Genomic DNA, 25,900 nt, shown 5'->3' with positions numbered 1-25,900 from the left:
GGGGGGGGGGGGGGGGGGGGGGGGCATATGATAACTTGGGTAGCTCGAAGACAATTCAAGTGTTTATTGTCATCTAGATCATCATCAATACAAATTTTGAGTTTGTTTTTTGCTTCTTACAGAATTTGAATTTGTTGATGTGTTTAAATTAAAAGACACCAAATTCATGTTTATTAATTTTGATCATAGACTCGAACCATAATCATTTCGATTTTACAAGTTAAACTAATTTACAAAGGGCTTGAAAAAGTTTTAAGGCAGAGGTCTCTTCCATAGAAATGTGCTTCCAATAGTCCTGATAATATATATTTCATAATGGATAAAAGACTATTTTAGCAAACAAAGCACAATTTAATCGTCCTACCAACTTTTTTCTAAAAGGAAAAAAAAAATATTAAACTATTTTTTAACCTTACTTATACCAATTAATGTAGTTCTGATATGTATTAAAGAATCAATCATTAGACACACAGCCAAAAATAAAAATAAAAATCTGATATATGAGATTTTACTATAATTATACTGACATCATAATTATATTATATTTTGCTATGTCTTTTATATATTTAAAAAAAAAAAAATCACACCAACAAATATTGTTGGGACGGCATTCCATTCCCATCATAATGTATCCACCTTTTTCTCTTCCCTTTTTTATTTTTATTTTTTTATTTTTAAATTTCATGTCAAGTCGCTTTTGTCCTTGCAGAATTGAATATATAATAAATTGAAAGAACCCAAACCTACCTAGAGCTTGAGGGTGACAAGTGTCAAAATTTGAGGATGATTGAGAAAATATTTTCTCTGGGATATTTTGTAGGGTATATATCCCACTTCTAGAGGATCCCCCACCACTATTTGACAAAAGTCTGGTCAGTTAAGAGAGGTCTTGGTCCATGCAGACAAAACTTCCCTTGCTTTCCCTCCTTCATCACACAAAACACCCAATTTTTTTACGGTTTTTTTTTTTTTTTTAATACCCTTTCCATTTTTGATGCTATCTCCTTCCCAAAGTCAAAATTTTATTACTAACGAAATATTTTAATACATTTATTATAATATTACTCATAAAATTGAAATTTCCAAATCTTTGTATCACAACTTTAAATGTAAAGAAAAATTATTACTTTTTTCTATAGATGATAATTACAATTTTTTTATATTAAAATTTTAATTTAAAAATAATTAAATACAACCAATTAGTATTTATTGTATCATCAATGACTGCTACGATAATAAAAGATGATAACAAATAATAAAATTATGTGACAAAATAATATTATTTAAAAATCCAGATACACAATATTAATAATAATTATCATTATAATTATAAATTTTAGAGCTAGAGTTATTATAAGAATTGAATATTTCTCGCAATTTTATTTTGTGTTTTATTAAAAGAATTAAAAAAAATTTGAATTGATCCATGTGTGAAAACAATTTGTCCTTATTCCTTATGTAAAAACATTTTGAATTGTTTTCTCTCAATTAGATATGTTTTCAGTAGTACCTTGTATGTTAGAATTTTATTTTTAAAGTTTCAATTATTGAATGGTTATTTAAAAAATAGTACGGAAATAAAGTAATTTTAAATAAAAAGAAAAAAAAAATCATTAATTTTAAAATTTCATTTCAATAAAATAAAAAAGACAATGAGCATTGCTTGAACAAGACAATTTATAATATAATATATTTTACATTGATAATATATGACAAAGCCACATACCAAAACTTCGACAATTGGCCTATTACATTTTACAACATTTATAAATAAAATATATATATATATATATTATTATAATGAGTAAAGAATTCAAATTTAAACATATTAATATATTATGAAGTAGATATAATAAAAAATTAATTTTGGCATTTTTTGGACTTGTAGAAATTTCTTATTGAGTTACAACTTATATTATATACATCTATACATACACCACCATCTCTCTCTCTATATATATAAATACACGCTCGCTGCTGCTGATGATTTCCACCTGAGACAGTCTCTCTCTCTCCTCTCTAAGAACCAAACTCCCTACTTTTTAAGCTTAATCCTCCTCATGCGCCTGTAGATTCAGATCGGATTTTACCTCAAAGTGAGTGCCTTTACCCTCTTATTTTCTTTCTCTTCCATTTCTCTCACACACCCACTAACCTCTCACCCTGTTTTTCCCCTTTTTTTTTTTTTTTTAAAAAAAAAAAAAAAATCTCTCAATGTTTACCTGTTTTCTAATTTCCCACTGACGTTTGTCTATGAAGTGGGTTACTGATCTTTGCCTTCTTTTTTGAAGGAAAAGAATATATATATTATTTATTTGCTTTGGTTCTGGAATTAAAAAGATTGATTTTTTTTTTTTTTTTTTTTTTGGTTGCATGCAAATCTTCTTTTGATTGTTTTTGGTTCTGGTGAGGTAATGCCATGCGATTTTGTTTTGTTGATTTGTAAAGTGTAGCATTCATTTTTTTTTTTTTTTCATCTTTTGATACATTGCTCTAAATTTTATTGGAAAATGGGCTTTTTTTCTCTTATTTTATTTTTCTCAGTGGAAAAAGATTTAAAAGTGGGATTTTGATGGGGATTTTTGAGCATTCTTATTTGGGTTTAGGGTTTGGTGGCGTTTGCTCAATTGCGGGCTGAAGCTCTGTCCTGTGCACTTGCATGCAACAAACTGGAGCTTTTTAACCCTTGTTCATGGTCTGTTCTGACAACCAATGTCCTTCATCTTCCATTACCATTTTGTAATATGGCTCATTCGCCAGCCGTGTTGGGATATATTTTTGTTTCATTGGCTTTGAGGATCTGATTTATAATGGGTTTTATAATTTTGTTTTTAATATTTTTGAAATTAGTGAAGGTTGCTGGTTATTGGGTTCAGTTTGCAGATTGGTTTTATGGTGGCTCTTCTTCTCCACTATGTTCTAGCTTATGGCTTTCTTTTAGTTTTATGGGTTTTCATTGTGGAATTAAGTGGCAATTTTATGGGCATATTTAATAACTGTTTCTTTTTTAAATAGTGCAGGGATTTTAAATGTTCTACAACTGGAGGTTATCTGTTCATATTTCCTCTTTCTGCTTGGTCTTTATGTTATCTTGAGGAATAAGCAATTTGGGTTCCTTTAAAGTCCTGAGCATTTTAAGAGTCGCAGAACTTGAACTTTCAATTACACTTTCTTAGACTTCTTATTTTTGGGCTGAGTTAAAAGATTGTCTCTCGTGACTTTCAGCCTTATGTGATCAAAATAGTTAGTTTATCAATGAACATATCAAGTTCGAGTTGGTGATGGGGATTCCAACAATGGGGTCTCAAGGTGGGGATGGTAGTAATGGCAAACAATCACAATTCCAATCATTGGCACGGCAGAACTCAATGTACAGTCTCACACTTGATGAGGTTCAAAATCATTTGGGTGACTTGGGAAAGCCACTTAGCAGCATGAACCTGGATGAACTTCTTAAAAATGTATGGACTGCCGAAGCCAACCAATCCATTGGTATGGACGCTGAGAGCACAGCACTGGCCAATCAAACCGCTCTCCAGCGTCAGGCAAGCCTGTCATTAACTGGTGCATTAAGCAAGAAGACAGTCGATGAGGTTTGGAGAGATATCCAACAAAGCAAAAATAATGAGGAAAGGAAGTCTCGAGAAAGGCAGCCTACTCTGGGAGAGATGACTTTGGAGGATTTCTTGGTGAAAGCCGGAGTTGTTGCTGAAGCGTCTTCGGATAAAAAAGGAGCTGGTCCGGTTGTTGGAGTTGATGCAAATATAGCATCACAGTTCCCCCAGCAGGGACAATGGATGCAGTACTCACAACCACAATATCAGGTTCCACAACAAAGTATGATAGGGGTTTATATGCCAAGCCAGCCTATGCCACAACCGCTACATGTTGGGGGTGGGGCTGTAATGGATGTTACTTATGCAGACAACCAACTTGCACTGCCCTCTCCTCTAATGGGAGCTCTCTCAGATACACAAACACCTGGAAGGAAAAGGGGCCCTCCAGAGGATATTATTGAGAAGACTGTTGAGAGGAGGCAAAAGCGAATGATAAAGAACCGGGAATCTGCTGCGCGTTCACGAGCAAGGAAGCAGGTTAAGTTTCCGTCATTTTGGTTGTTTAGAATCTGCCATTTTTACCTCTTTATCTCTGAATCTGACAAGCTGCTTGGCTATATGAACAGGCTTATACAAATGAACTAGAAAACAAAGTTTCACGACTGGAAGAGGAAAATGAAAGGCTGAGGAAACAGAGGGTTAGGCTTTCTTTCCTGATGTTGTTATGATTTTTCTTCATTTCCTTTGATCTTCTTGAAAACACCTTTCAGTGTTTAAATTATAGCAGTAGTGGGTTTTCTTATGTGAGATTTTAATCAAAATTATAGAAACAAAAAAGCAAGTTCTGGAAGTGAACTTTTTTCTCTCATTGTATAGGGGAGTAAAGTAGGACAGGAATAATTTTTTGCTTTTTATTTTACATATTTCTTTTGCAATTTTCTCCCCTTCTCTTGGGTAATGGTGGGCTGCTATTTAGGTTTAAATGTTTCTGCCTTTTTAACCATCACTTTATATTTTTGAACCTGTATTAAGTTGATAGCCAGTGACTATCTAAGCATTTTCTGCATAACTGGGTGTTAATTTTAAAGTCTCCTAGCTTTTACTGCATGTTCTTTAGATAATTCCTTCCTCTTATGAGGACTCTATCCTACCCCTTTCGCTTTTGCTTTTTTGTCCAAAGGATCTTGTTACCTTCTGCTTCATTTTACGTTTATTTTTCCTTTATTTCTTTGTCTTTGAAATCTAACAATGCATGTATTTTTGTACTTGTGACCATACACATGTATTTTTACATATCAGTGTATGCATCTGTGGCACTGATCTGCTGATTATATTTCTTTTAGAATTTTGTTCTCACTTGCGCATTGAAGTTGGGATATGTCAACTAATTATTAGCTTTGTACATAATGTATATGTGGACTTTCTATGTTATTTTCTTTTAGATTTTGTAGTTGCATAACTGCTTGTTTATGTATTATAAGTTTTCAGTGTTGAGTTTTATAAATTTTCCAGTTTGGACATTTAGACACATCCAATTAATGCATAATAGCAATTTTCTAGTTGAATATCCTTTACCATTTCTCATTTGCCTTGAAAATTTGAAGATGCTTCTCTGAGAGTTCGCATTACCAATTTGTATATTTCTAGACACCTATCTAATATTGGTTATGGTGATTTATGCCATATGTATATGATGTAGCCATGAACCAGATATGAGATATGTTGGCATTAATGAGTTTGGTTTGTAATATTGCAACTTTTAACGTTAATTGTGGATGGTTATAATCAACTGTTGATCTCTTGAAGACTTCTGATGAGTCAGAAAAATCAATTGGAGTGTATCAATTTGTTATCTATAGGTTTTTTTGATTTAAGATAATTTTGTCCTTGTGAAAATTGTCAAAACTGAAGCCAACATATGAGAGCCAACAGCAGTGGTTGGGTATTGATGAAATTGATGCATAAAATGACTAATTCTGGGGATGCAATGTGATGTTTATCAGAAAAATAATATGTCTTAAAGGTTTTCAAAGCAATCTACCTTACATCAATATTCTTGTCCAAGATTGTACACCCGTGAAATAAGGGCAGTTTAAGTATTTTGCATACCTTAGTCTTAGATGCTAGTATATATTTATTGTATATCCATTTCATGAATAATATGTATATTGAACATTGTTTCTCTCTTTCTAAATGACATCAGTACCAGGGTTTCTGTTCTAAGCACTGCTGCCAGCAGTGTGCTTCCTTTCTCAGCCAGCCCTGCTGCAGCTTCTTTCCTTCTGCCCTCCATTCCTCAGCCAGCCCCTCCTGCAGCACTTTTATTTCTTCTCCACAAGCTAGTAGCCTTTTTGTTTTTGTTTGTTTATATTAGGTTTCCTTCTCCCTTGCATCCAGTCATCACCTTTTTTTCCTCAGCCAGCCCCTGCATCAACTGTTTTCCTTCGTCCTCACATCCCGCTGTGCCCCTTTTCCTTTGTATCTTTGCTTCTGTTAACTTTATGTGCTGCAAACCTGCCCTAGACCTTGCCTACTGTTATTTCTCTTCTGTACCTGTTGTTGATTCCACAATTGTCTGTTTCAAACTATGGCAGGTTTTATGTGGATTGTACATTTTTCAAGAATGATCTGTGTTCTACGAGCATGAATTTTGGTTTAGTTAGATGTGATTAAACAATTTAAAAAGCTTTGGAGATTAAACCTTTTACATTTAAGAAATATTATAATAATCAAGAATAGTTAGTCATTACTTTCTCATGAATCATTGACTTAATCTTTCAAAAACTGGATTATGTACAAGAATCTTTAGTTATAGGAATGATTGTTGCCTTGCAGTAAATATGATGGGATTGACTGTATTAGTTATGAAGTGTGATAGAGCTGTGTTTTCAGATAGAACTAGCAGTGGAATTATTGTTTTTAATAATGTTAGATTTAGACTTAATATCAAGAATCAGGTGTTTAGTTCTTAATTTTTGTGCACAATATAAGGTGTGGTATTCTTCCCTGAAAAAATTGTTGAAAGAAGTTGAGTTTGCTTTTGGCTTGATTTATAGTATGAAAAGTCATGCAGAGAAACATTATCTTTAGAGAGTTAGAGCTTTTTCTTATTGCTTGAATAAAGAGGCATTGATGTGCAATTTTAAGGTATTTCTGTACTGGAAGGTTAGAACTTTTGGCTATGATGATTCAGAGTTACCAAAAATAATCATTTTCATTGTCTATTTGATCATTCATTTGGGTGGAAACATCAAGGAAAGTGTAGTGGGCTAGATGAAGTAAAGAAAGTGAGTGGAATTGGAGCTTTATGTAGCTTATGCTGAAATTGAGATTTGAAGCTTGGGATTGTGACACTTAACATAGCTTCCTTTTTCAGATTGCAAGGCAAGCGAGATTAGTAAGATTCTAAAGTGCTGCCAGTCTTGCTAGTCTCTGCAGTATCTGGCTCTAAAGTTTGTCTGCTAGATTATTATATGCTACATGTAAAGTTTTGCATGTTAGATTATCCTTTCCCTATCCTGATATATAAGAACAGTGGAGGTGTTTTATTCTTGCTTAATATAGCAACCTGTTTGAAAGGAAATAAAGCTTGTGTGGTATAGGTGCAGTGGATCTTATTTTTCTAAAGTTTCTACAATATTATCAAGCAGGAAGTTTCTCTCCTTTTATTTGTCTGTTTAGACCAAAAACCTTACTCTCTTTTATACATAAACTATTTCTTGCAGGACTTCATTTGTTTGTGAAATAGGTAAAGAAGATGACTAAGTGTTTAAGTAGGACAGCGTCATACGTAAAAGTGTTGACCAGTTGCTTGTGAGTAAGGTTTCTGAGATTTAAATAGAGCACTGTTTAGTGGTTTGCCCTTGCTAAAAGTATTGGGAATGTAGGGGAGATAAGATTTTGGACTATTCTTAGTGTGTTGAAGATGCATCTATGTTATGCAGACTGCGTATCTGTTGCTGTACACATTTTCCAGTTAATTGAAATTCAGACTCAACTGTGGCATTAAGTTGATGTCTTTTTATTACCATTATCAGTGTTCTTGATGTTTATATTGGTGTTGTGCATGTTTTTTTCTGTCGATGTTTTTCCACATGTTTAGTTCATTATTCTGTATCATCATCTAGTCCCGAGTCGAAAACCTGTTTCATGTGTTTGAAAAAGTTATAATCTTGACACCATAATATGAAAGAAAAGAATACTGAGGAACTCTCTTTCCGTCTGTGAAAGGATTTCCGTTGTGTAATATGTTACTCATAATAACCATTTGCATTCTTATTTACAGGAGCTGGAGAAGATGTTGCCGTGTGCACCGCCTCCTGAGCCAAAGTATCAACTTCGCAGAACAACATCAGCTCCATTCTGACATCTTTGTATCTGTATTTGTGGGAATGAAATCTGTAGATAAGATGCTAACGGGGCTGCTGCATTTTTAGGTGGAAATGAGCGCTATCTGCCTCCATGGAAACAGTTGTATGTTGCAATTTGTTGCTGATAGTTGGCTTCTCCATGTCTTGCGATTTTGCTTGGTTCCCTTTTGCCGCAAAATGGTATTAGAAATTTTCAGTGGATAATTGTACTTCCTTGTTGCCTCTTTTTAAGATTTGTCCAAAAGGTCTTAGTTGAGTTTTTCTAATGATGTTTAGTAGGTAAGGCTGCTGTTTGTTCTTGGCTAATCATTTTGAATTCGGTTTTTAACCATCCAATCTCTATCACAAACCCATAAAAAAAAAAAAATTATATTTATATATGTATATATATATATAAATAAAAAAAAGGAAGAACATCTAAAATGCAAACCAAACCAGATACAGTAATAAGAAGAACAAGAAAAGAAAAGAAAGGAAAAAGAATTTGGAAATAACAAAACATTTATCATATAATTGTAAAACTTGGTGATGTGAAAACAATTAAGTGTAGTCCAATCACTTTTAAGTCAAGCCCAGTTTTATTAGAATTTAAAGTGGTCAAAACCAGCTAAACAAGCAAGCCCTGAACAATCGTCAAGAATGACAAGAAATATGGGTCGTGTTTAAAGCCTCTGGGGCAGTTGGGATGGAAAATGTCATACCCATATGTTGCCTCAGCCTAGGCGCCAGGGCAAAGGTTCCAGTCTGTGGGCCTCTGGCCAACTAAAGAATGAATAAATAAAGAAGTGAGGTTTTATTTATAAGGTTGCCTTTTACTCTTTGCTACTAATATTTTATTAAAATTCCAAAAATGTCCCTTATCGCACTCCTCCAAATCTCGTCAAACAATTGGTAGGGGGTTAAAAAATAAATGTGACCAAGAAAACTCAAATCCAATAGCTTCCATATAATCAAAGTTTGTAGATTATGAAAACAATAGAGGCATGGGTACATATAATAATGCACTTCATGATGGCTTTAACGGTTGGTTTTCAGATTTTTTTTTTTTTTTCGTTTTTGAGCAATTAAGCCACCCCACTAAGATATAATTAACTTTAAAATCCGTTTAATATAACTGCTAAAAGTAGAATTTAATATGTAGAGATTTATATAATAAATTTTTTTGAAAAAAATTTTTTATTAAAAAGTTAATAAGTGTTTAATTGTAAATAATAAGACTGTATTAAATGCTCAATGAGTTTTTATAAAAACTTAAAAAGCTATCTTACATGCTCATTGAATTTCCATATAAATTTAAAAAAAAAAATATTTTTAGAAAAGTATAAAATTTGAACTTCTTTAAAAGGGCTTAAAAAAGTTATTTTTTTGTTAATAAGTACTTGTTGACTTTTATCAAATATTTTTATTTTTTAATAAAAAAGTTTTTGATCTTTAAGTATAGCTTTTGCTTGAAAAAAAAAAACTTTGCCAAACAAACATTTAGAGTTATCAAATAAGGTTTATGGGTAAAATGATTATATTTGAGCATAATCAAACTTTTTGTTTAGGCATAAAAGTGAAATTGATTTTCAATGTCCAAGCCATGTTTACTTCTGGTTAGCCAAAACATAATTAGATAGTTTCGGTTGTATGAAAATAAACATTTTACTTTTGTTTGGTTTAGAGTCTTTTTTCTTTTCCTTTTTTTTTTTTTCGGGGTAAATTGTTAGGTTTTGTAGCTTTTTTTTTTTTTTTTTGGGGATAAATTGCTCGGTTGGAATCTATTAAACATTGAAAAATGTTTAATAATATAAAAATTTCAAAATTAGATAAGGATATTTTTGAAACTTCATATAAATGCAGTGTAAAAAGTAATAAGAGTGTGCAAGTAGAAACTCCCAAAAATATATATATATATATATATACATATATATACACACATATATAGGGGTAGTTTTTAGTTAAAACAGCTTTCCCTCTACAATTAAATTCACATTCACTCCTTTGCCCATAACAATCATCTTTTGAGTCGGAAAATTCAAGAACCAGGGGGGAATTTCCATATGCAAAAATTTGAATTTGGATATTAGAGGAAATAATAGGTGTAATATCAAGTGTGGGAACATTTTTCCCAACTTAAAGATATGCAAGTTTTTTTCCTGACTTGTAGTCAAGGCCCTCGACCTTGAGATAGAAAATTTTCCAAAACCATATTTGAGTCGTCTTCAACCTCTAGACGTATTGCGTTTCATAGTTTTTGTTATTTTTTTAAATTTCAACTATATTTAAGGTATGCAAAAATGCCTAACACACTAACATACACAAATTTCGTATGGTCATAACAAAGAAAAGTGAAATTATGTTGCTAGACCTCGGGGTTGAGTTTGGTGCTTTCTGTTGCTCAACACAAGTTCGAAAATAGAAGCCAAAATGAAAATCTACTTTGCTTTGTATTATTTAAGTTTTAAAGTGTTTAAGGGAGCCAACCACGAAGAAAATGATAATGGTAAGGTAAATGGAAGAGTGAATATTTGTTTTTGAATGGTGGGTATTATAAAGTTGAAAAAAATAAAAGGGTAATGCGAAAAGGTTTACAATTTTTCAAAAAAAAAAAAAAAAAAAAACTTTAATGCACTTTAAATTTTTTCCCAAAAAAATAAGATTGTACTTTAAATTTTGGGTCCACAATCCGATGCCAGAATGGTAGTCTCGATTAGGAAAACAGGTCCAGTACTTCCTGTGCTGGTCCAGTCTTTTTTCTTATTTTATTTTATTTATTTATTATTATTATTATTAGTTTATTTTATTTTATTTTTTTGTCAGAACATTGGTCCAGTCCTTTTCGACACTCCTGATTCACGAGGTCGAAGTCCAATCAAAACTAAAAAATGATAATAATAACAATAATAATACTAATACTAATAATAATAATAATAATAATAATATCCATCTGAATGTACAAAAAGTCAAACGTACATAGAAAAAGAAAAATTTATTGAAAAAATATTAGCTACCTCTTCGATAAACATAAGTTTTTTTTTTTTTTTTTTTTGTTATTATTATTTTTGTAATTGAAAAACGATAGCAAAGTCAATAAAATATACAGATCGTCCAACATGTCTAGAACACATAATCTCGAGTGATTGCGTATTATAAATCTGTGATTTTTTGTTTTAAATTCTTTTTTCCAACTACTGACTTAATAATCATAGACTTTGTATTTGTTTAATAGTTAATAGCCAGTCTCAATTAACAATTGAAGTGTCTTTGAGTACTCGAATGACGTTAGTTGAATAAATACATAATTTATTTTATATATATATATATAACTTTAATTAATTTTACTGTTCGTATTCTTCTTTTTATCAAAACTTTAATAGATTTTACTGTAGACCCACAATGCTCAACTGAATATATTCATACATTTCTCTGAATGACATTTAGTTCTTTTAAGTACATCGTTTCTCTGAACAACGTTCAGTTCATTGTCTTCTGAAAACAAGTGGAAATTGTTTTGGAATTATAAGGAGGCTAACGGTTTGGCAGACCGTATAGCCAAGAAAGCTCTTTATGTATTTTGATTGAAATAATTCCTGTTTTGTCTCCCTTCCAAGAATATTTTGAATATTTTGGCATATGAGATGCTTAGCACCAGCTTAGTTTTGTAATCCTCCTCTTTTATAGGTTTTTGCAATGAATTATGCTTTTCATATAATAAAAAAAAATGTACATCAAATTCGGTTCTTTGTTTAAAAAAAATAAATAAATAAAATAAAATTCAAACTCTACCTATATATATATATATATATATATATATATATATATATATATATATATATATATATATTTATTTATTTTTAAAACTCTATATTGGGTACAGCTAATCTTCTTCTTTTCAGCGAAAAAATAGCTAATCTTCTTCTATTCAAGTTGACTATAATATATAAACTGTCCAAAAAGTGAATGAAATCATGAATTTAACTAATTTTCAATTTTGCCTTCTACACTTTAAAAAATTAGTCCACGGCTGGCCTATTGTTTTCTAAATATTAATTATTAAATTTAACTATTTATCATCATTAATTATTATATTCAGTAGAATTTTTTCTTAATATGATAATTAGTAATTAGATGTATTTAATTTTTTAATACTAAAAATTCCATGTATAAATTAAACTTTAATGAGAACCAATTAAATAGCCATATAACATGTTAGTCCCATTGATAATCCAGCATGACAAAAGCATTTTTCATTTAAAAAAAAAAATTAAAATCATTAGGATGATTATGGAAAAGTTAATTAATAAATAAAAGCTAGTCATTTAAAATTTATTAAATAAAAGTTCATCAATTGTTAGAGATTTAAACAGAAATGAGTTTGACTCTAAACAATGTGGAAAAAGAGGTCCACTTTTTACGTTAATTTTTGAAATAAGAAAAGTTTTTATTTATTTATTTATTTTTTTGGAACAAAAATATATTAAGAGAAGGTTAACATTTTTTTCGGACGTTTATTTCTATATTAAAAAAGAGTAGGACAAATAAAAAAAACATAGTGGAAATGCTCTTAAAAGAGAAAATATATATATATATATATATATATATATATATATATAAAATTTGGAGTGGCAAAATTAAATTTTAATTTGTCATGTGTTTTTAAAGTTGGAATACAATTAATTGAAAAGACAATTATAATGTCAAGCCATGCCGCTTTCCCTCTCTGTAGCAAACATCCATATCATATTCGGAAACCAGACAATTAATTTTGGTCCATTCACCCCACAATTATTAATGTGATAGTATTCTAGATAACATAGCTGTGGAAAGAAATATTTAGCCAACCACCACGCAATTATTATTATTAGTAGTTAATATTTTGTCTATAATTCACAAAAGATATGATTGATCTTCATTAATGAGCTTCACCTATAAAATCTAGTTTGAGATATAAATTTTTAATAGGTTTGTATGCTAGTGATTCATTTCTAATATAGGGTTCTTGTTTTAAAAAGTTAATATTAATTTAAATGTAATTATACATGGTCATTAATAATAACAAATACCAATATCATTTTAAAACAAAGGTCAATAAGTAATCAATTTTTGTTTAGCCTAAATTTGGTAATGAATAAAAAAACTAATCAAACTTTTTGCATAAAATAAGTATTTTATTCATTTATTCAAAAAAAATAAATAAAAATAAAGCTTATTTACAGTGTGATCATTTTATGCATGCTGTAGAAAACACTTATAAGATAATTGGTCCAGTTAATTTCTGAGCTATATTTATAGTTGCACTTTCATTTTTAAATTTTTAGGGCACTTTAATTTTAAATTTTAATTTTTGATGTACTTTAGTTTCTAACCAATTTTTTTTATCTATTTTTTAACAGTTTTATAATATACAACGTATTTGGGCAACATGCAAGAATCTTATGGGAATTGATTTTCTAATTTTATTTTCTTGTTACACTTATGTTTTAAAACCACTAAAAAATAATGTCAACACCAAAATTATTACAGTAAATGTATTATATATTTTAAAACTGTTAAAAATTAAAATAAACAATAATTTAGAGATTAAAATGCATTAGAATATAAAGTTTATGAACTAAAATGCCAAAAAAAAAGTTCAAAAATTAAACTACAAATATAACTAATAATGCAATTACCCTGTATTATACGGTCCGTGTCTCAATTTGTTTACAGTAACTCGTGTTCAGTCCTCATCGCCAATTTTACCCAAAAAACAGACAATCCTCCCCATCAATGTCCCAAAAAACCAAAAAAGAAAAAGAAAAAGTGTATTCAATTATTTGAATTTATTATGAGCCACAAAAATTTTATACAAATTTTGTGACATAAAGCACGTGATTAAATAATATGTCAGCAGTCGACAGACTCTCTCTCTCTCTCTCTCTTTTTTTTTTTAATTATTATATATACAAATTTATTAGGAAAATACGTATTCTACCTTGTCAATATCATTCCAGTATAATATAAATACGTATTACATTTTTATATCCTAATTTATAAAGTTTTTCGACTTAGATTCTTAATTTTTAAAAGTTGCATCTAGATTTTTAATTTTTATATTTGTTATAAATTTATCTAATATCTAATTTTGATAAATATTAATGTAATTCTTATTTAAAAATATATTTTTTGTGTTAAAGCAATTAATTACATTTTTATATCCTGACTTATAAGGTTTTCAATTTAAATTTTTAATTTTAAAAAGTTGCATTTAGATTTTTAATTTTAAAATTTATTATAAATTGATTTAATATCTAAATTTAATCAAATAAATTGATAACAATTACATATATATTTATCAAGTCTTGTTTATAGAACGATTAACAAATTGTTTAATCAAAATTCAAAATTAGGTCAATTTGCAAATAAATTCAAAAAAAAAATTAAGGACTATTTTTTTTTTCCCGCTGAAAGGGCTAAAATTGTTATATATATATATATATACGGAAATTCTATGGTGAGGGTGGTCCGAATGCGGACCGCAATATTAGTGATGGTTTTTCATAATATTAACGACGGTTTTTTAGAAAATCATGCGGACCGCAATATTAGTGATGGTTTTTCATAATATTAACGACGATTTTTTAGAAAATCATCATCAATACTATGAAAAACCGTCACCAATACTGTAGTCTGCATAAGAACCATCCGCACCATAGACGGATTGTATATATATATATATATATGATATTGCATAAGAAATTAAATCTAAAAAGAAGTTTTAAATTTATGGGAAAAAAAAATGCAAAGACATATACACAAACTTTATGAATAAAAGTGGTGTTATGGTTTGGTGTAATTTATCCATATTATATATAAACAATCAAATGCTTTGTTTTATATTTAATTTAAATTTATGTATATGTGTATTTAAAAGTATAATTCCCAATTAAATGCTGCTTGCTTGTTGTTAATACAAAATTTAATAACTTTTAGACTTGCGGTTATGCCAATAATCTAGTTGATGATAATTTTCATATCCCAGATATGATAAAGCCTGAGCTAGAATTGCTTTCCTCATAAGCTAGATTTGCTTTCCTCAGTTTATAAAAAAAAACAAAAAATTGCTAGGCTGGCCTCGAGACTAAATGATTTAAGTCTTCCAGATGTACAAATTTCAACTTTTGAAAGAAAAAGTATGTGCTACTTTTTGTCATCTCAAAAACTAGCGACAAGAAAACAAAAAATATATATATATATTTTTCAGAAATATTTTTATTTATTTATTTTCATTTGGTAACTATTGTTTTTCAAAAGTTGTTGAGCGATATTGGCTCTTTGTCGGCCAAATGAACTGGCTGACCAACAAAATGGTTTCTTTGTAAGTCAAATGAACTTGTAGACCAACAATATGGTTTCGAAACGTTTTTATAATTGAACTTGTTTTTATATTTTATATTTCTATTGATTTCGACTTTTACTTGTTTTTATATTTTATATTTCTATTGATTTCGACTTTATATTGATCGACTGCATTCTCTTCTGAATAAACACCTGTAAAAAAATCTGTTATCCACCAAAAATATATATTTATAAATCTGTTCACAAAATCAAACGTCACTCTTTTCTTTATTTATAAGATTTTAAAAGATTAATATATGTTTTGGAATCCACAGGAAAAAAAGCAAAAAGAAAAATGACAGGTTTAATTAATTTTTTTACAATTAAAACAGGAAGAAAACATTACAATAATATTTACAGATCGATGGTCTGTTCTTTTCTTTGTTTTTTTTTTTTTTTTCCCAATAAAGTATTTTTATGGTAATCTTTTTTTCTTTTTTTCTGGATAAAGTAACAGATGGTCTGTCAGGAAAAGGAAGATGAGCAGAAAAAATTATGAAGAGATAAGGAAGAAGATTTTTTTTCTTTTCTTTTTTCCTTTTTTGGGTATTAGATGTGAGGGAGAAGATAGTGACTGAAGATGGGACACTATCTATATCATTATACGATAGCAAACTTTCATTGGGACTTATTTGGTTTTGTAATTACAATTATATTTATATTTTGAAAAAAATTATAATTTTAAATTTTATTTATTAATTTTTAATAGTTAATTTTATAAGATAAAAGTTCTAATTATACTTTTAAAGTATTTTAATTATAAAATATTAATTTTTAATATTTTTATGACCTTTAATTGAAAAAAATAATAAATTGACTTTTTGAATAAATATAAAATCTAAAAGTTTAAATATAATTATAATAAAATTAAATGGGTTTAAATGAATTTGCTCTCATATAATAATATAGTTTTTTAATTAAAATGAAAAAAAAAATCAAAAACCAATTAAAAAAATTTAAAAATAGCAATAACAAATTGTCAAATTTTAAAAATAGCAATTGCAAAAACCATTTAAAATATAGTTTTTTTTTAGATACAATCAAATTTTATTAGAGCATTTCTAATAATATTTTGTTATTACTATTTGACATGAGCTTTCCCGAATAAAAATACCAATATCAACAAATGTTTGCATTTGCACTTTAATTGATAAGTGTCAAAAAATAACACTGGTAATTTGTAAATTTTATTAAGATCTACGTAGATCCACTTTTTATCGATAAGAAATAATATGTTTTTCCAAAAAATGAAACAATTCAATAAAAGGTAATAGAATCCCACATATCTTATTGTAGTGTGATCCAATATCAAAAACTGACAATGCCAAATTGTTGGCATTGCTAAAATTTAACATCCTTCATTATGTTGAGGCATATCATTCTGCATCATTGTCCAAATAAAAGCATAAACCAAATTTTAGTGCTAAAATAAATCAATGGTAATTAATTATATACAGATTAATAATGACAATATAGTACCACCATTGAACACACAGTTATAAAATTGTATTTAGCATTTAAAATACAGCTATTAATTCATCATATCATTTGAATTAATTAATCTGCGAGGATGAAAAAAAGAAAAAAAGAAAAAGAAAAAAGGAGTAATACCTGATAAACATACTCTTTTAACTTTTCTTTTTTAGATTTTTATAATAGCATACTTTTTAACCATTTTTTTTTAGATTTTTATAATGTAGACATCGTAAATATCTTAAATCCTAATTTTAATATTATATGTATCATATCTTAAAGTATGATTTATTTGTCAATTTATATATACACAAAGTAAAGTCACTTTTTAGTAACTGCAAATGTTAAATTTTATAAATGCTATTTTTCACCTAATTTGATATCAATTTTATATAAATTTTTAACAGTGAATTTTATTATGATAAAGTTTACGCGTTTTTCAGGTTCACGTCATTTATTAATATTCATTGTAATTTTTAATTGTATTTTAATTGATAAAAACAAAATTGAGCGGGACCATGGAATTCTCTGTACCTATGCTTTTTACCTGTCACAGAATTGCATATATATATATATATATATATATATTTTTTGGTCACGGCAAATTCTGATATATATATATATATATATTGTGATATTATTTAGAAAATAAAATAGAGTAAATAAAGTTTTGATAAATATAAAAAAAAGATGATAGATAAAAATATGATATATAATTGTGATTAAAGTTAATATAAAGGAAGAATAAAAATTTGATTAAATAAAAATTATATTTGAAAATACTATTTTTTAATATAAGTACTTGAAAAATTTAAGCTAAAAATTTAACATTGTCATTGACTTTAATCATATTTATGTTATATGTTAAATTTTAAAATGTTATTTGTCATTATAGATGCTTTAAATGGAGAATATTATCCAAATAGTATGTCATTTAAAATATTCTTAAAAAAATTGTTTTAAATTTTATTTTTCATTTTCACTAAAAAAAAAAAAAATGTTCACACCAAAACCAAAAGGCATTTTCGCCGTCTTGCTATTTTTAGGACCCGAAAAATTACTTCTTTTTGTGCCTTAAATGCAATGATTATTACGACCCACCCAAAAAAAAAAAAGAAGAAAAAGAAAAATACTTTATTTATTTTTATTTATTTATGGTTGGTTGGTTGTTTGGTTGTTTGGTTGTTTTGTTTTTGGAAGGACAAATGAAAAAATAAAAACAATGAGAAAGGTGAAAAACAGAGTGGTAATCATGTGTTGTTCCCCTGGTTTGACTCATAGTTTTGGATTTTGGTTTCGTGTAATGATACTTATTTTGTTTAGCTCCTGTTCCGTTTTGAGGAATAAGAATGTGGGACAGAGAAGGTACCAGTCGTGGAAGTGAAATATTAAATTATTATCGCCACCATCGTAGACCTTATCATCTAACCCAACTACTCAATCAAACAATCAATCAAAGACTCATCAGTTTTTTTGTCTGAGCTCATTAATGGCCAGTGTCCTTTTACAGATCATTTCCAATTTTTTTCTTTTTTTGGGTGACGTCACTTCTTATTCAATACATGTGTATACTATATAATATCATATTATAATATAATTATAAGAAAAGCTCTAGAGCATCCTATGTTTTTATCTGTAAGATATCGTTTTGGATTTGGATTTGGACTTTTATATATGTAAGTATTATTTAAATTTATATTCTATATTTATAGCTATTGTATGTGGCATGTCATCGACCATGTAAATTCATGAAACTTGTTTTTTTTCAATCTTTCGAAAACAGAAAAATTTTATTAAGACACGAAAAGGACATGATAGAAGTATAGAACTGAGTTTATATCGTAAAAGAATTTTTAAGCGTATTTTGAGCAAACTTACAAGATGGTGGTGATAATAATAATAATAATACTACAAATTCATTCTTAGGAAAGTTCATGATGGTATTTTCAATTTGCTGTACGTCTTTGCTTTACTTCGTTGCCTGCTGCCATTGCTTATCTGCCACCGGTTCTGTTAAATTATGATTGGCTGACGCATTGAATGATGCTAGTTATAGAGAAAATAAAAAATATATTTGATATGTATTATTATTATTATTATTATTTTTTTGGCTTAAAATATGTATTATTATTATTATTGGTACGTTTTTTTACTTTTTTTTTTTTCACTATATATAACTTTCTAGAATAGACGAATATGGGAAAAAATTAAAACAAACAAATATGTTCATATACAGTTAGGACCACCTTTTATTAGCTATAGTTTCACCAGATTAAGTTGGGACTTCATAAAGGACGAGCAAGGTGTCTCTGTGTTTGTCTGCCATGCTTCACTGGCTATGCTTAGTGGATGCTTTACTAAAATCCATTTAATGGTGAAGCAATAATAGAGTTTCTTCCATCTTTATCTTCTCTCAATATAAACAAGAAATCTGTGAAATTATTGAAAACCCAAGAAGTAAATTAAAAAAAAAAAAATGGCGGAAGAGAGTAGGGAGAGGCTGCTAAAGAAGGTGGTTTACTATGAGAATTGCCCAGGTTGTAAGGTGGATCAGTACAAAGAGACACAACGTGGTTTACCAATTCGAGACCTTCTCTTCATTGGGATTGTTGTGTTGTGTAATGGTATGCTTTTTCTTATTCTTCTACTGTTTATTATTTATTTATTTATTTCGTTTTTGGCATTCCAAAGCATTGTCGAATGTTGATCATGTTGATTTTTTGTTTGATTTATTGCATCTGTGAGTGTGTATTTTGTTCTCTGCTACATGTTTTCTACTTGTTAGATTACTGGTGGATGAATTTCATGCTGCACTTGGAAAGTTGGCAGAGGTTGACAAGGAAGTGGCAAAAGAATATGATGGAAAACACTTTTACATTCTTCCATCTTCTTGACACTCTGTTATTGATAGACATGTTTTGAAGTAGGATTGAATGAAGATCCAACAAACATCTTAACTTTTATTCAGTTTTGTTCTTCTTTTTGAAGTGTCACTTCTAGCTCTGTTTCTTCTTCTTCTCCTTCTTCTTCTTAAATCTTTTTTTTTTTAAAGTTATTTTATTTTATTTTATCTGTAAAAGATTAGCCATTGATTGTTGTCCTTTTTTCCCTTCCAAACAGAATTTAATTGTGCATCACAATGATATTTTTTGTCATTTGGTACTTTTTACTTAGATCAATATGATTTTTACCATATTTTTAAAGCAATTCGTTTAAGAAATGATCTCTTCTTCATTTCTTGCTTGAATCATACATGTGCGGGACCACTGTTATAAACTATGATCTTTATGATTTTCTCGGCATATTAATTGTTTATGACTGACTGTCTTACTCGATTTGTTTGCAGTGCTGCCAATATCATCTCTGTTTCCATTTCTTTATTACATGGTAAGTGTGTATTTTATTTCCGGGTGTTATTTTCTTCATTATACTCATTTGTAGATAGCTTCCAATATTTCTACCATTTTCCATGCCATTGATGGAATTTTTGCACTGTTATTTCAGTCTTTGGCATGTTTATAAGTTTTGAAAACAGAGTAGATCGTTTATGGAGGACTTATCATCAATCTCTAACCTTGTTTCTGTTTTCTGTCTCCTAGACTTGTGGTCATAGCTATCATATTCTAATGTACATCCACTTTGCTTGTGATCGAGGGAAACTTTGTGATCATCAACATGAAAGTTGTATTTTCAGTATGCCACATGCTAACTTGCAGTCAGACTGCTCTAGCAGTGCTACAGTCATTAGTGGCTTGTTTCTGCTTAAGATAAAATTGATGGGGAAAAAAGAATTAGCTTCTTGAACATTTTAGGATTTTCTGACAATGTCTTGTATCTGCTACTGAATCCTTCCTTCTATTAGTTGTTGGATTACTGAATCTCAATTCTCTACCGTGCTTTCAACCTCTCTGCAAGTTTCTTGTCTTTTACAAACTTCTAGTTTCTTGGACGATGCATCTGTGGCAAGGATATGTGGAAATTTTTTGCATATAAATAAGATTTCATAGGATAATCATATGATTGTTATACTTTAGTTGCTGTTTGTTCTGCTGCATTCTTGTACCATGAATACTTTATCAAGTACGAGAGTCTCTGCAGGGTTCATTGACCTCTAAAAAGATAATCAATAGTATCCTGAAACGAACTGTTTTTTTTTTTTTTATTTTTTTTATTTTTTAAATTACTTTTTTGCAGATTAGAGATTTTCATATTGCAGAAAGGGAGGAAGATATTAGCTTCTATGGTGGTTTTGTAGGTAAGATTATCTGTTAGTAATTATCTTTAGATTTTTCTTATTTTCTTGAATAATCTTTTCTTTTGGTGGTAATTTAAAGACTGTCGCTAACATATTCTTACAAATTTTTGAAGGGTGTTCGTTCATGGTTGGCAGAGCTTTGACTTCTATTTTCTGGGGAGTAGTGGCTGATCGCTATGGTCGAAAACCTGTCATAATGATCGGGACTATTGTCGTGTTAGTACCTACTTATATTCCCATTCAGCTGAAGATTCATTAAGTGAAACTAACTGCGGTTGGATTCTAAAAGAATCTTGGTTGTTCATTTCAGGGTTGTTTTCAACACTCTGTTTGGCCTTAGTGTAAACTTTTGGATGGCCATTGTTACAAGGTTTCTTCTAGGAAGCTTGAATGGTTTACTTGGACCAATAAAGGTATCTACCATATTGTTCTGTATGCTTAGTTGATTGTTCCTCTGCTACTTGTTTCCTCTAGTTCTTTGCCATGCATGATCCAACTTCCTTTATGGTCAGGCATATGCAAGTGAAATATTCCGGGAAGAGTACCAAGCTCTGGGCCTTGCAACTGTGAGCTTTCTTGGCCTGTGGTATGAGCATTTTCTCAAATTTGTACCTTATTATTAATGTTAAGAATTACGTATTGATTTCAGGTTAGTACAGCATGGGGCATAGGGTTGATAATTGGCCCAGCTATTGGGGGCTACTTGGCTCAGGTACTTTTATTTCTGGTCCTTAATTTAAAGAGAGGGAATGTTATATAAACTTGAAATTTCATGCTTCCACGAGCTAACAATATCAAGCATCCTTTTTTGTTTTTTGTTTTTTTGTTTTTTTGTTTTTTTTTTTTTTGGGGTTCAAATTTGTGCAGTTCTTGGGATGTTTTTCTGAGACTTACAAAGTGTTTATAATGACAATTTTAAGTTGACAAAACCTTTTGACATAAAAAATTGTTTGGTAGAAGCCAAGAATTAACTGCTTCGAACAGCAATTTAAATTTCATTTCTGATAGGAAATACTATAAGCAAAATGAACTCGTTATTATAGCTGCTTGCTAAATAATGTTATGATGTACACACAAGTGAAGAAGAGGATATAATATACTATGCGTACATCACAATAATTTGCAAAGGATGAAGTTATAGCACTTCAGCTCCAACCTTCACATGGTGAATCTGGTTGTTCTCTTTCACCATAACAACCTGTGATTATCATGGTTAAATTGAAAATTTTTCTAAAGTTTTCACAATTTGAAAGAATTTCCCGAGTATTCTGTGTGTAAGTGTGTGTGTGTTCTCTTCCGCATTTATGCTTGCAATGTCTTAATTTGATGTTTCTGGGCAATCTTGTCCTTCAGCCTGCAGAGAAGTTTCCAAATCTCTTTTCAAAAAATTCATTGTTTGGAAGGTAAACAAGATTCAAATTCTTTTTTTTCTTTTTTTTTTCCTTTTTATATATATATATATATATATATAATTATTATTGTTCATTTATTTATTTCTGTTTATTTTGGCATTCTTCTACTTATGGATGTACCATGATGTGCCAAATTTGTAATTTTCGTGTAGGTTCCCATACTTCTTGCCTTGCTTATGTATATCACTTATGGCATTGGGAGTAACTATTGTTACCATATGGCTTCCGGTACATAACTTGATTTATTTCTGTAATGATTGTAGATATTCTTCATTTCATTTGAAATAATTGTTTTTGTCTTCTTACTAGCAGATTAATGAAATCCTTCTTTCCTTGTCTTAAACGATAAAATTTATGCTACATTGCTTAGATCCAAATGTAATTAACTTTCTTACCTCCTAATCTACATTACTGCAGGAAACATTACACAAGCACCATGAAAATAGCAGACCAAGTGCTGATTCTGAGGAAACATTGGATGCATATTATGTTTCTGATACAAAGAAAACAAACCAAAAAGCTGAAGCAGAGAAAACTTCTAAGAAAAGCCTCCTTAGGAATTGGCCCTTAATGTCTGCAATCATTGTTTATTGTTTTTTCTCACTCCATGACATGGCATATTCAGAGGTACTTTTCATAATTTGTTGGCAATTTATTATTCCTAATGTCTTCTTTTCTGTCCTGAAGTTATGGGTTTCTTTTTTAATTGCCTTGTCTCTACAGATTTTCTCTTTATGGGCCACAAGTCCTCGAAAACTTGGGGGGTTAAGTTATACAACCGACCAGGTTGGTGAAGTTCTTGCAGTCAGTGGTAAGTATTTGATGTTTAACAAGTTACATGATGGCAACATATTACCCAACTTATCAAAAAACAAACTGAATACAAAGTTTGTAATTTATTTTACTGAATACAAAGTTTGTAATTTATTTACTTATCATTTTTCTATGCACGCCTTAAGTTTCTGACATCTTATCAAACTTCCAGGTTTTAGTCTTCTTATCTTCCAAAGTTTTCTATATCCACCCGTAGAAAAGGCCATTGGTGCCATAGCAACTGCTCGCATTGCAGGGGTGAGCTGCTTGTAGCATCTGTGCATCGCCTATTAACTCTCGTAATATTATTAGTCTTTGCTGATTTGGGGTGAAACTTTTCACATACAGGTTTTATCTATACCTTTGTTGACAAGTTACCCCTATATTGCATTGTTGTCGGGATTCACTCTTACCTGGGTGCTAAATTTGGCATCTCTAGTAAAGAACGTCTTATCTGTGAGTACACATCCAACTTAAAGATTTCTGTTGTTCATTCTGTACTCTATTGGCTCATTATACATAGTTGACTGGTGGTAACTTATCGATAAAGGATAAGCAAATATATCTTCTTCATTTTCAATATGAAAGTAATTTTATGCTTTAGACGCCTTAATTTGCAGAACTGCATTCTTTCTTTCTCTAGCTAACTATCTTTTTGTTTTGTTTTGTTTCTTCTTTTTTGTAACTCAGACCTCCATTATAACGGGCTTATTCCTCCTGCAAAACAGAGCTGTGGTAAAGTTTGTCTTTTGGTTTGTGATATTTAATAAGCCTTAACTAAAAGTTGTGTTAATTCAACTTGACCATGTATTCTACACCAGGAACAAGACCAAAGAGGTGCTGCTAATGGTATTTCGATGACTATGATGTCTGTGTTCAAAGCAATTGGCCCAGCTGCAGGCGGTGCAATGTATATTTGCTTTTCCTCTCTCTCTCTCTCTCTCTCTCTCTCTCTCTCTCTCTCTATAACAAAAAGCTCACCTAAAATCGTTAAGTTACTGGCAAACAAAGTACAACCTGGAATTAAATTTCAACCAACATATTCGTAGAGCAATTCAGATGTTCAATATATGTGCTGTTTATACTACTTCTACAATCTGCCTAGTCAAGTTAGGTTGTTGCCATTGCTCTTTGCACTTTAATTCTTGAGTTGCTGTTTTTTTCTCACCTTTGTCATTTGTAATCTTCCTCTCAACAGTTTGTCATGGGCACAAAAGCGTCAACATGCTTCTTTTCTCCCAGGTATGCTATTTTAACTGATTTTCTCATCTTGAATTCTCATTTGACAAGCACATTTTGTTTGTATGTGCATGTGGGACAATCTTTACAGGTTCTTTCCCTCCTTTGGTAACTCCAAACTACATTAGTTATCAAATGGAAATGCACAAAGTGAAAAACTGGTTAATCATTTTTCCATCAATTAATGAAACACAAGACTGCTGTAAAGGAGTTAAAATCAAAGCTTCTTCCTTCTAGCTATTTTTCTTCCAAAATATGTATGACCCTCCTCTTACTATCACTCTGTCACGGCTGTAGCAAAGTCAAATCTCGTTTAGACACTTTACATATTTCTCATACACTTTTCGAGGTGGCTGGGGCACCTAGTCCACATGGTGTCACAAATTTGATAATGTTCATCTAAAATATGCATAGTTAAGATTTATGTGACACTCAGAAGATGGATAGTCTTTTGAGTTTTGATTTAGAGTGTTGTTCAAGGTTACTGTGTCTTATTAGAATTTGGAATTTGAATTCACATTTTGTTCGATTACAAATTCACCAGCTAATTAATTTTAATGCAGGCGACCACCTAGTTTTCTTCATCCTGAATGTAATCGAAGCACTTGGAGTGCTGATGACATTTAAACCGTTTCTTGCAGCAAAATAATGTCCATCAAGATATATCTAAGCTTCTTGAGAATAATTATAATATATATATATATATATATATTATTTAATGTCATCAAGAATTTACCGTTTCCAATCTCCTTGGAGGCCTATCTTTTTGTGCTGCATTCTTATTTACCATTTCCCCCCTTTTTTTTTAAATTTTTTAAATCACCATGATATAAAAATTTGAAGTGTGTTGTCGTGTTCAGCAATATATTATTGAATCCTTGTTTTTGGACTGTACTGTCTCACAAATTTTTAATGGAAAAATTTTGTTCATTTATCTGTTGCTACGTGTTTTGTATTTATTATACTTTTGCAATAAAGTTGAAAGGATGCGGTACGAACATCCAATAAAAACATGCCATATTTAAAACTTCAATAGGTCATATTAAAGGTCCAAGTCTTCAATTTTCCACTTTCCACATTTTTATTTTTTTCATTTTAATTGATTATCCCATAAAGAATTCCAAATTAATATGCCTTAAAAAAAAAAAAGAAAAAAAAACAAATTTTGACCATCCAGAAATTATTTTGGGTACCATGCTTGCACTTAGAAAAGAAGAAGAAAATTATAAAAAAAAAACAATGAAGGCATTTATATCCTCTTTTTGTTTCAACAGCTTTTGCAATAAATGAGAACACTCATCCATTTTAAGGCATGAACATAGATGTAACATTTAAGTAAAATTTGCTATTTTCATCTAAAACATGTATAATTAACATGCTAAAAATTATAAACTTTTCTTTTTTTTTTTCCATACATGAATA

General features: G+C 29.8%; 2 protein-coding genes across 6 annotated transcripts; both read left to right on the top strand.

Annotated features, from left to right (window-relative positions):
* The first annotated feature begins 1,938 nt into the window (after positions 1-1,938).
* Positions 1,939-8,210, top strand: LOC107412942 (ABSCISIC ACID-INSENSITIVE 5-like protein 2). Of its 4 annotated transcripts, none has more exons than XM_048470273.2 (5): positions 1,960-2,096; positions 2,607-2,695; positions 3,021-4,094; positions 4,184-4,255; positions 7,843-8,210. In XM_048470273.2, exons 3-5 carry the CDS (start codon positions 3,282-3,284, stop codon positions 7,921-7,923), a joined length of 966 nt encoding a protein of 321 aa, XP_048326230.1. In that variant the 5' UTR covers positions 1,960-2,096; positions 2,607-2,695; positions 3,021-3,281; the 3' UTR covers positions 7,924-8,210. The 4 variants fall into 4 exon arrangements, with proteins under 4 accessions (XP_048326228.1, XP_048326229.1, XP_048326230.1 ...); XM_048470274.2 differs by having other exon boundaries at positions 3,016-4,094; XM_048470271.2 differs by lacking the exon at positions 2,607-2,695 and having other exon boundaries at positions 1,939-2,096; positions 3,016-4,094.
* A 10,775-nt stretch (positions 8,211-18,985) lies between these two features.
* Positions 18,986-25,420, top strand: LOC107412930 (protein ZINC INDUCED FACILITATOR-LIKE 1-like). Of its 2 annotated transcripts, XM_025072119.3 has the most exons (17): positions 18,989-19,383; positions 20,106-20,146; positions 20,954-21,014; positions 21,128-21,230; positions 21,325-21,427; positions 21,527-21,580; positions 21,664-21,726; positions 22,368-22,417; positions 22,579-22,654; positions 22,844-23,053; positions 23,150-23,237; positions 23,412-23,497; positions 23,588-23,695; positions 23,930-23,974; positions 24,061-24,149; positions 24,438-24,481; positions 25,042-25,420. In XM_025072119.3, exons 1-17 carry the CDS (start codon positions 19,236-19,238, stop codon positions 25,125-25,127), a joined length of 1,455 nt encoding a protein of 484 aa, XP_024927887.3. In that variant the 5' UTR covers positions 18,989-19,235; the 3' UTR covers positions 25,128-25,420. The 2 variants fall into 2 exon arrangements, with proteins under 2 accessions (XP_048326211.2, XP_024927887.3); XM_048470254.2 differs by lacking the exons at positions 22,368-22,417; positions 22,579-22,654 and having other exon boundaries at positions 18,986-19,383.
* The last annotated feature ends 480 nt before the right edge of the window (positions 25,421-25,900 follow it).

This window comes from Ziziphus jujuba, chromosome 8 (assembly GCF_031755915.1).
Source record: "Ziziphus jujuba cultivar Dongzao chromosome 8, ASM3175591v1".
NCBI classification, from domain to species: domain Eukaryota; kingdom Viridiplantae; phylum Streptophyta; class Magnoliopsida; order Rosales; family Rhamnaceae; genus Ziziphus; species Ziziphus jujuba.
This window is presented reverse-complemented; position numbering and strand designations above follow the sequence as displayed.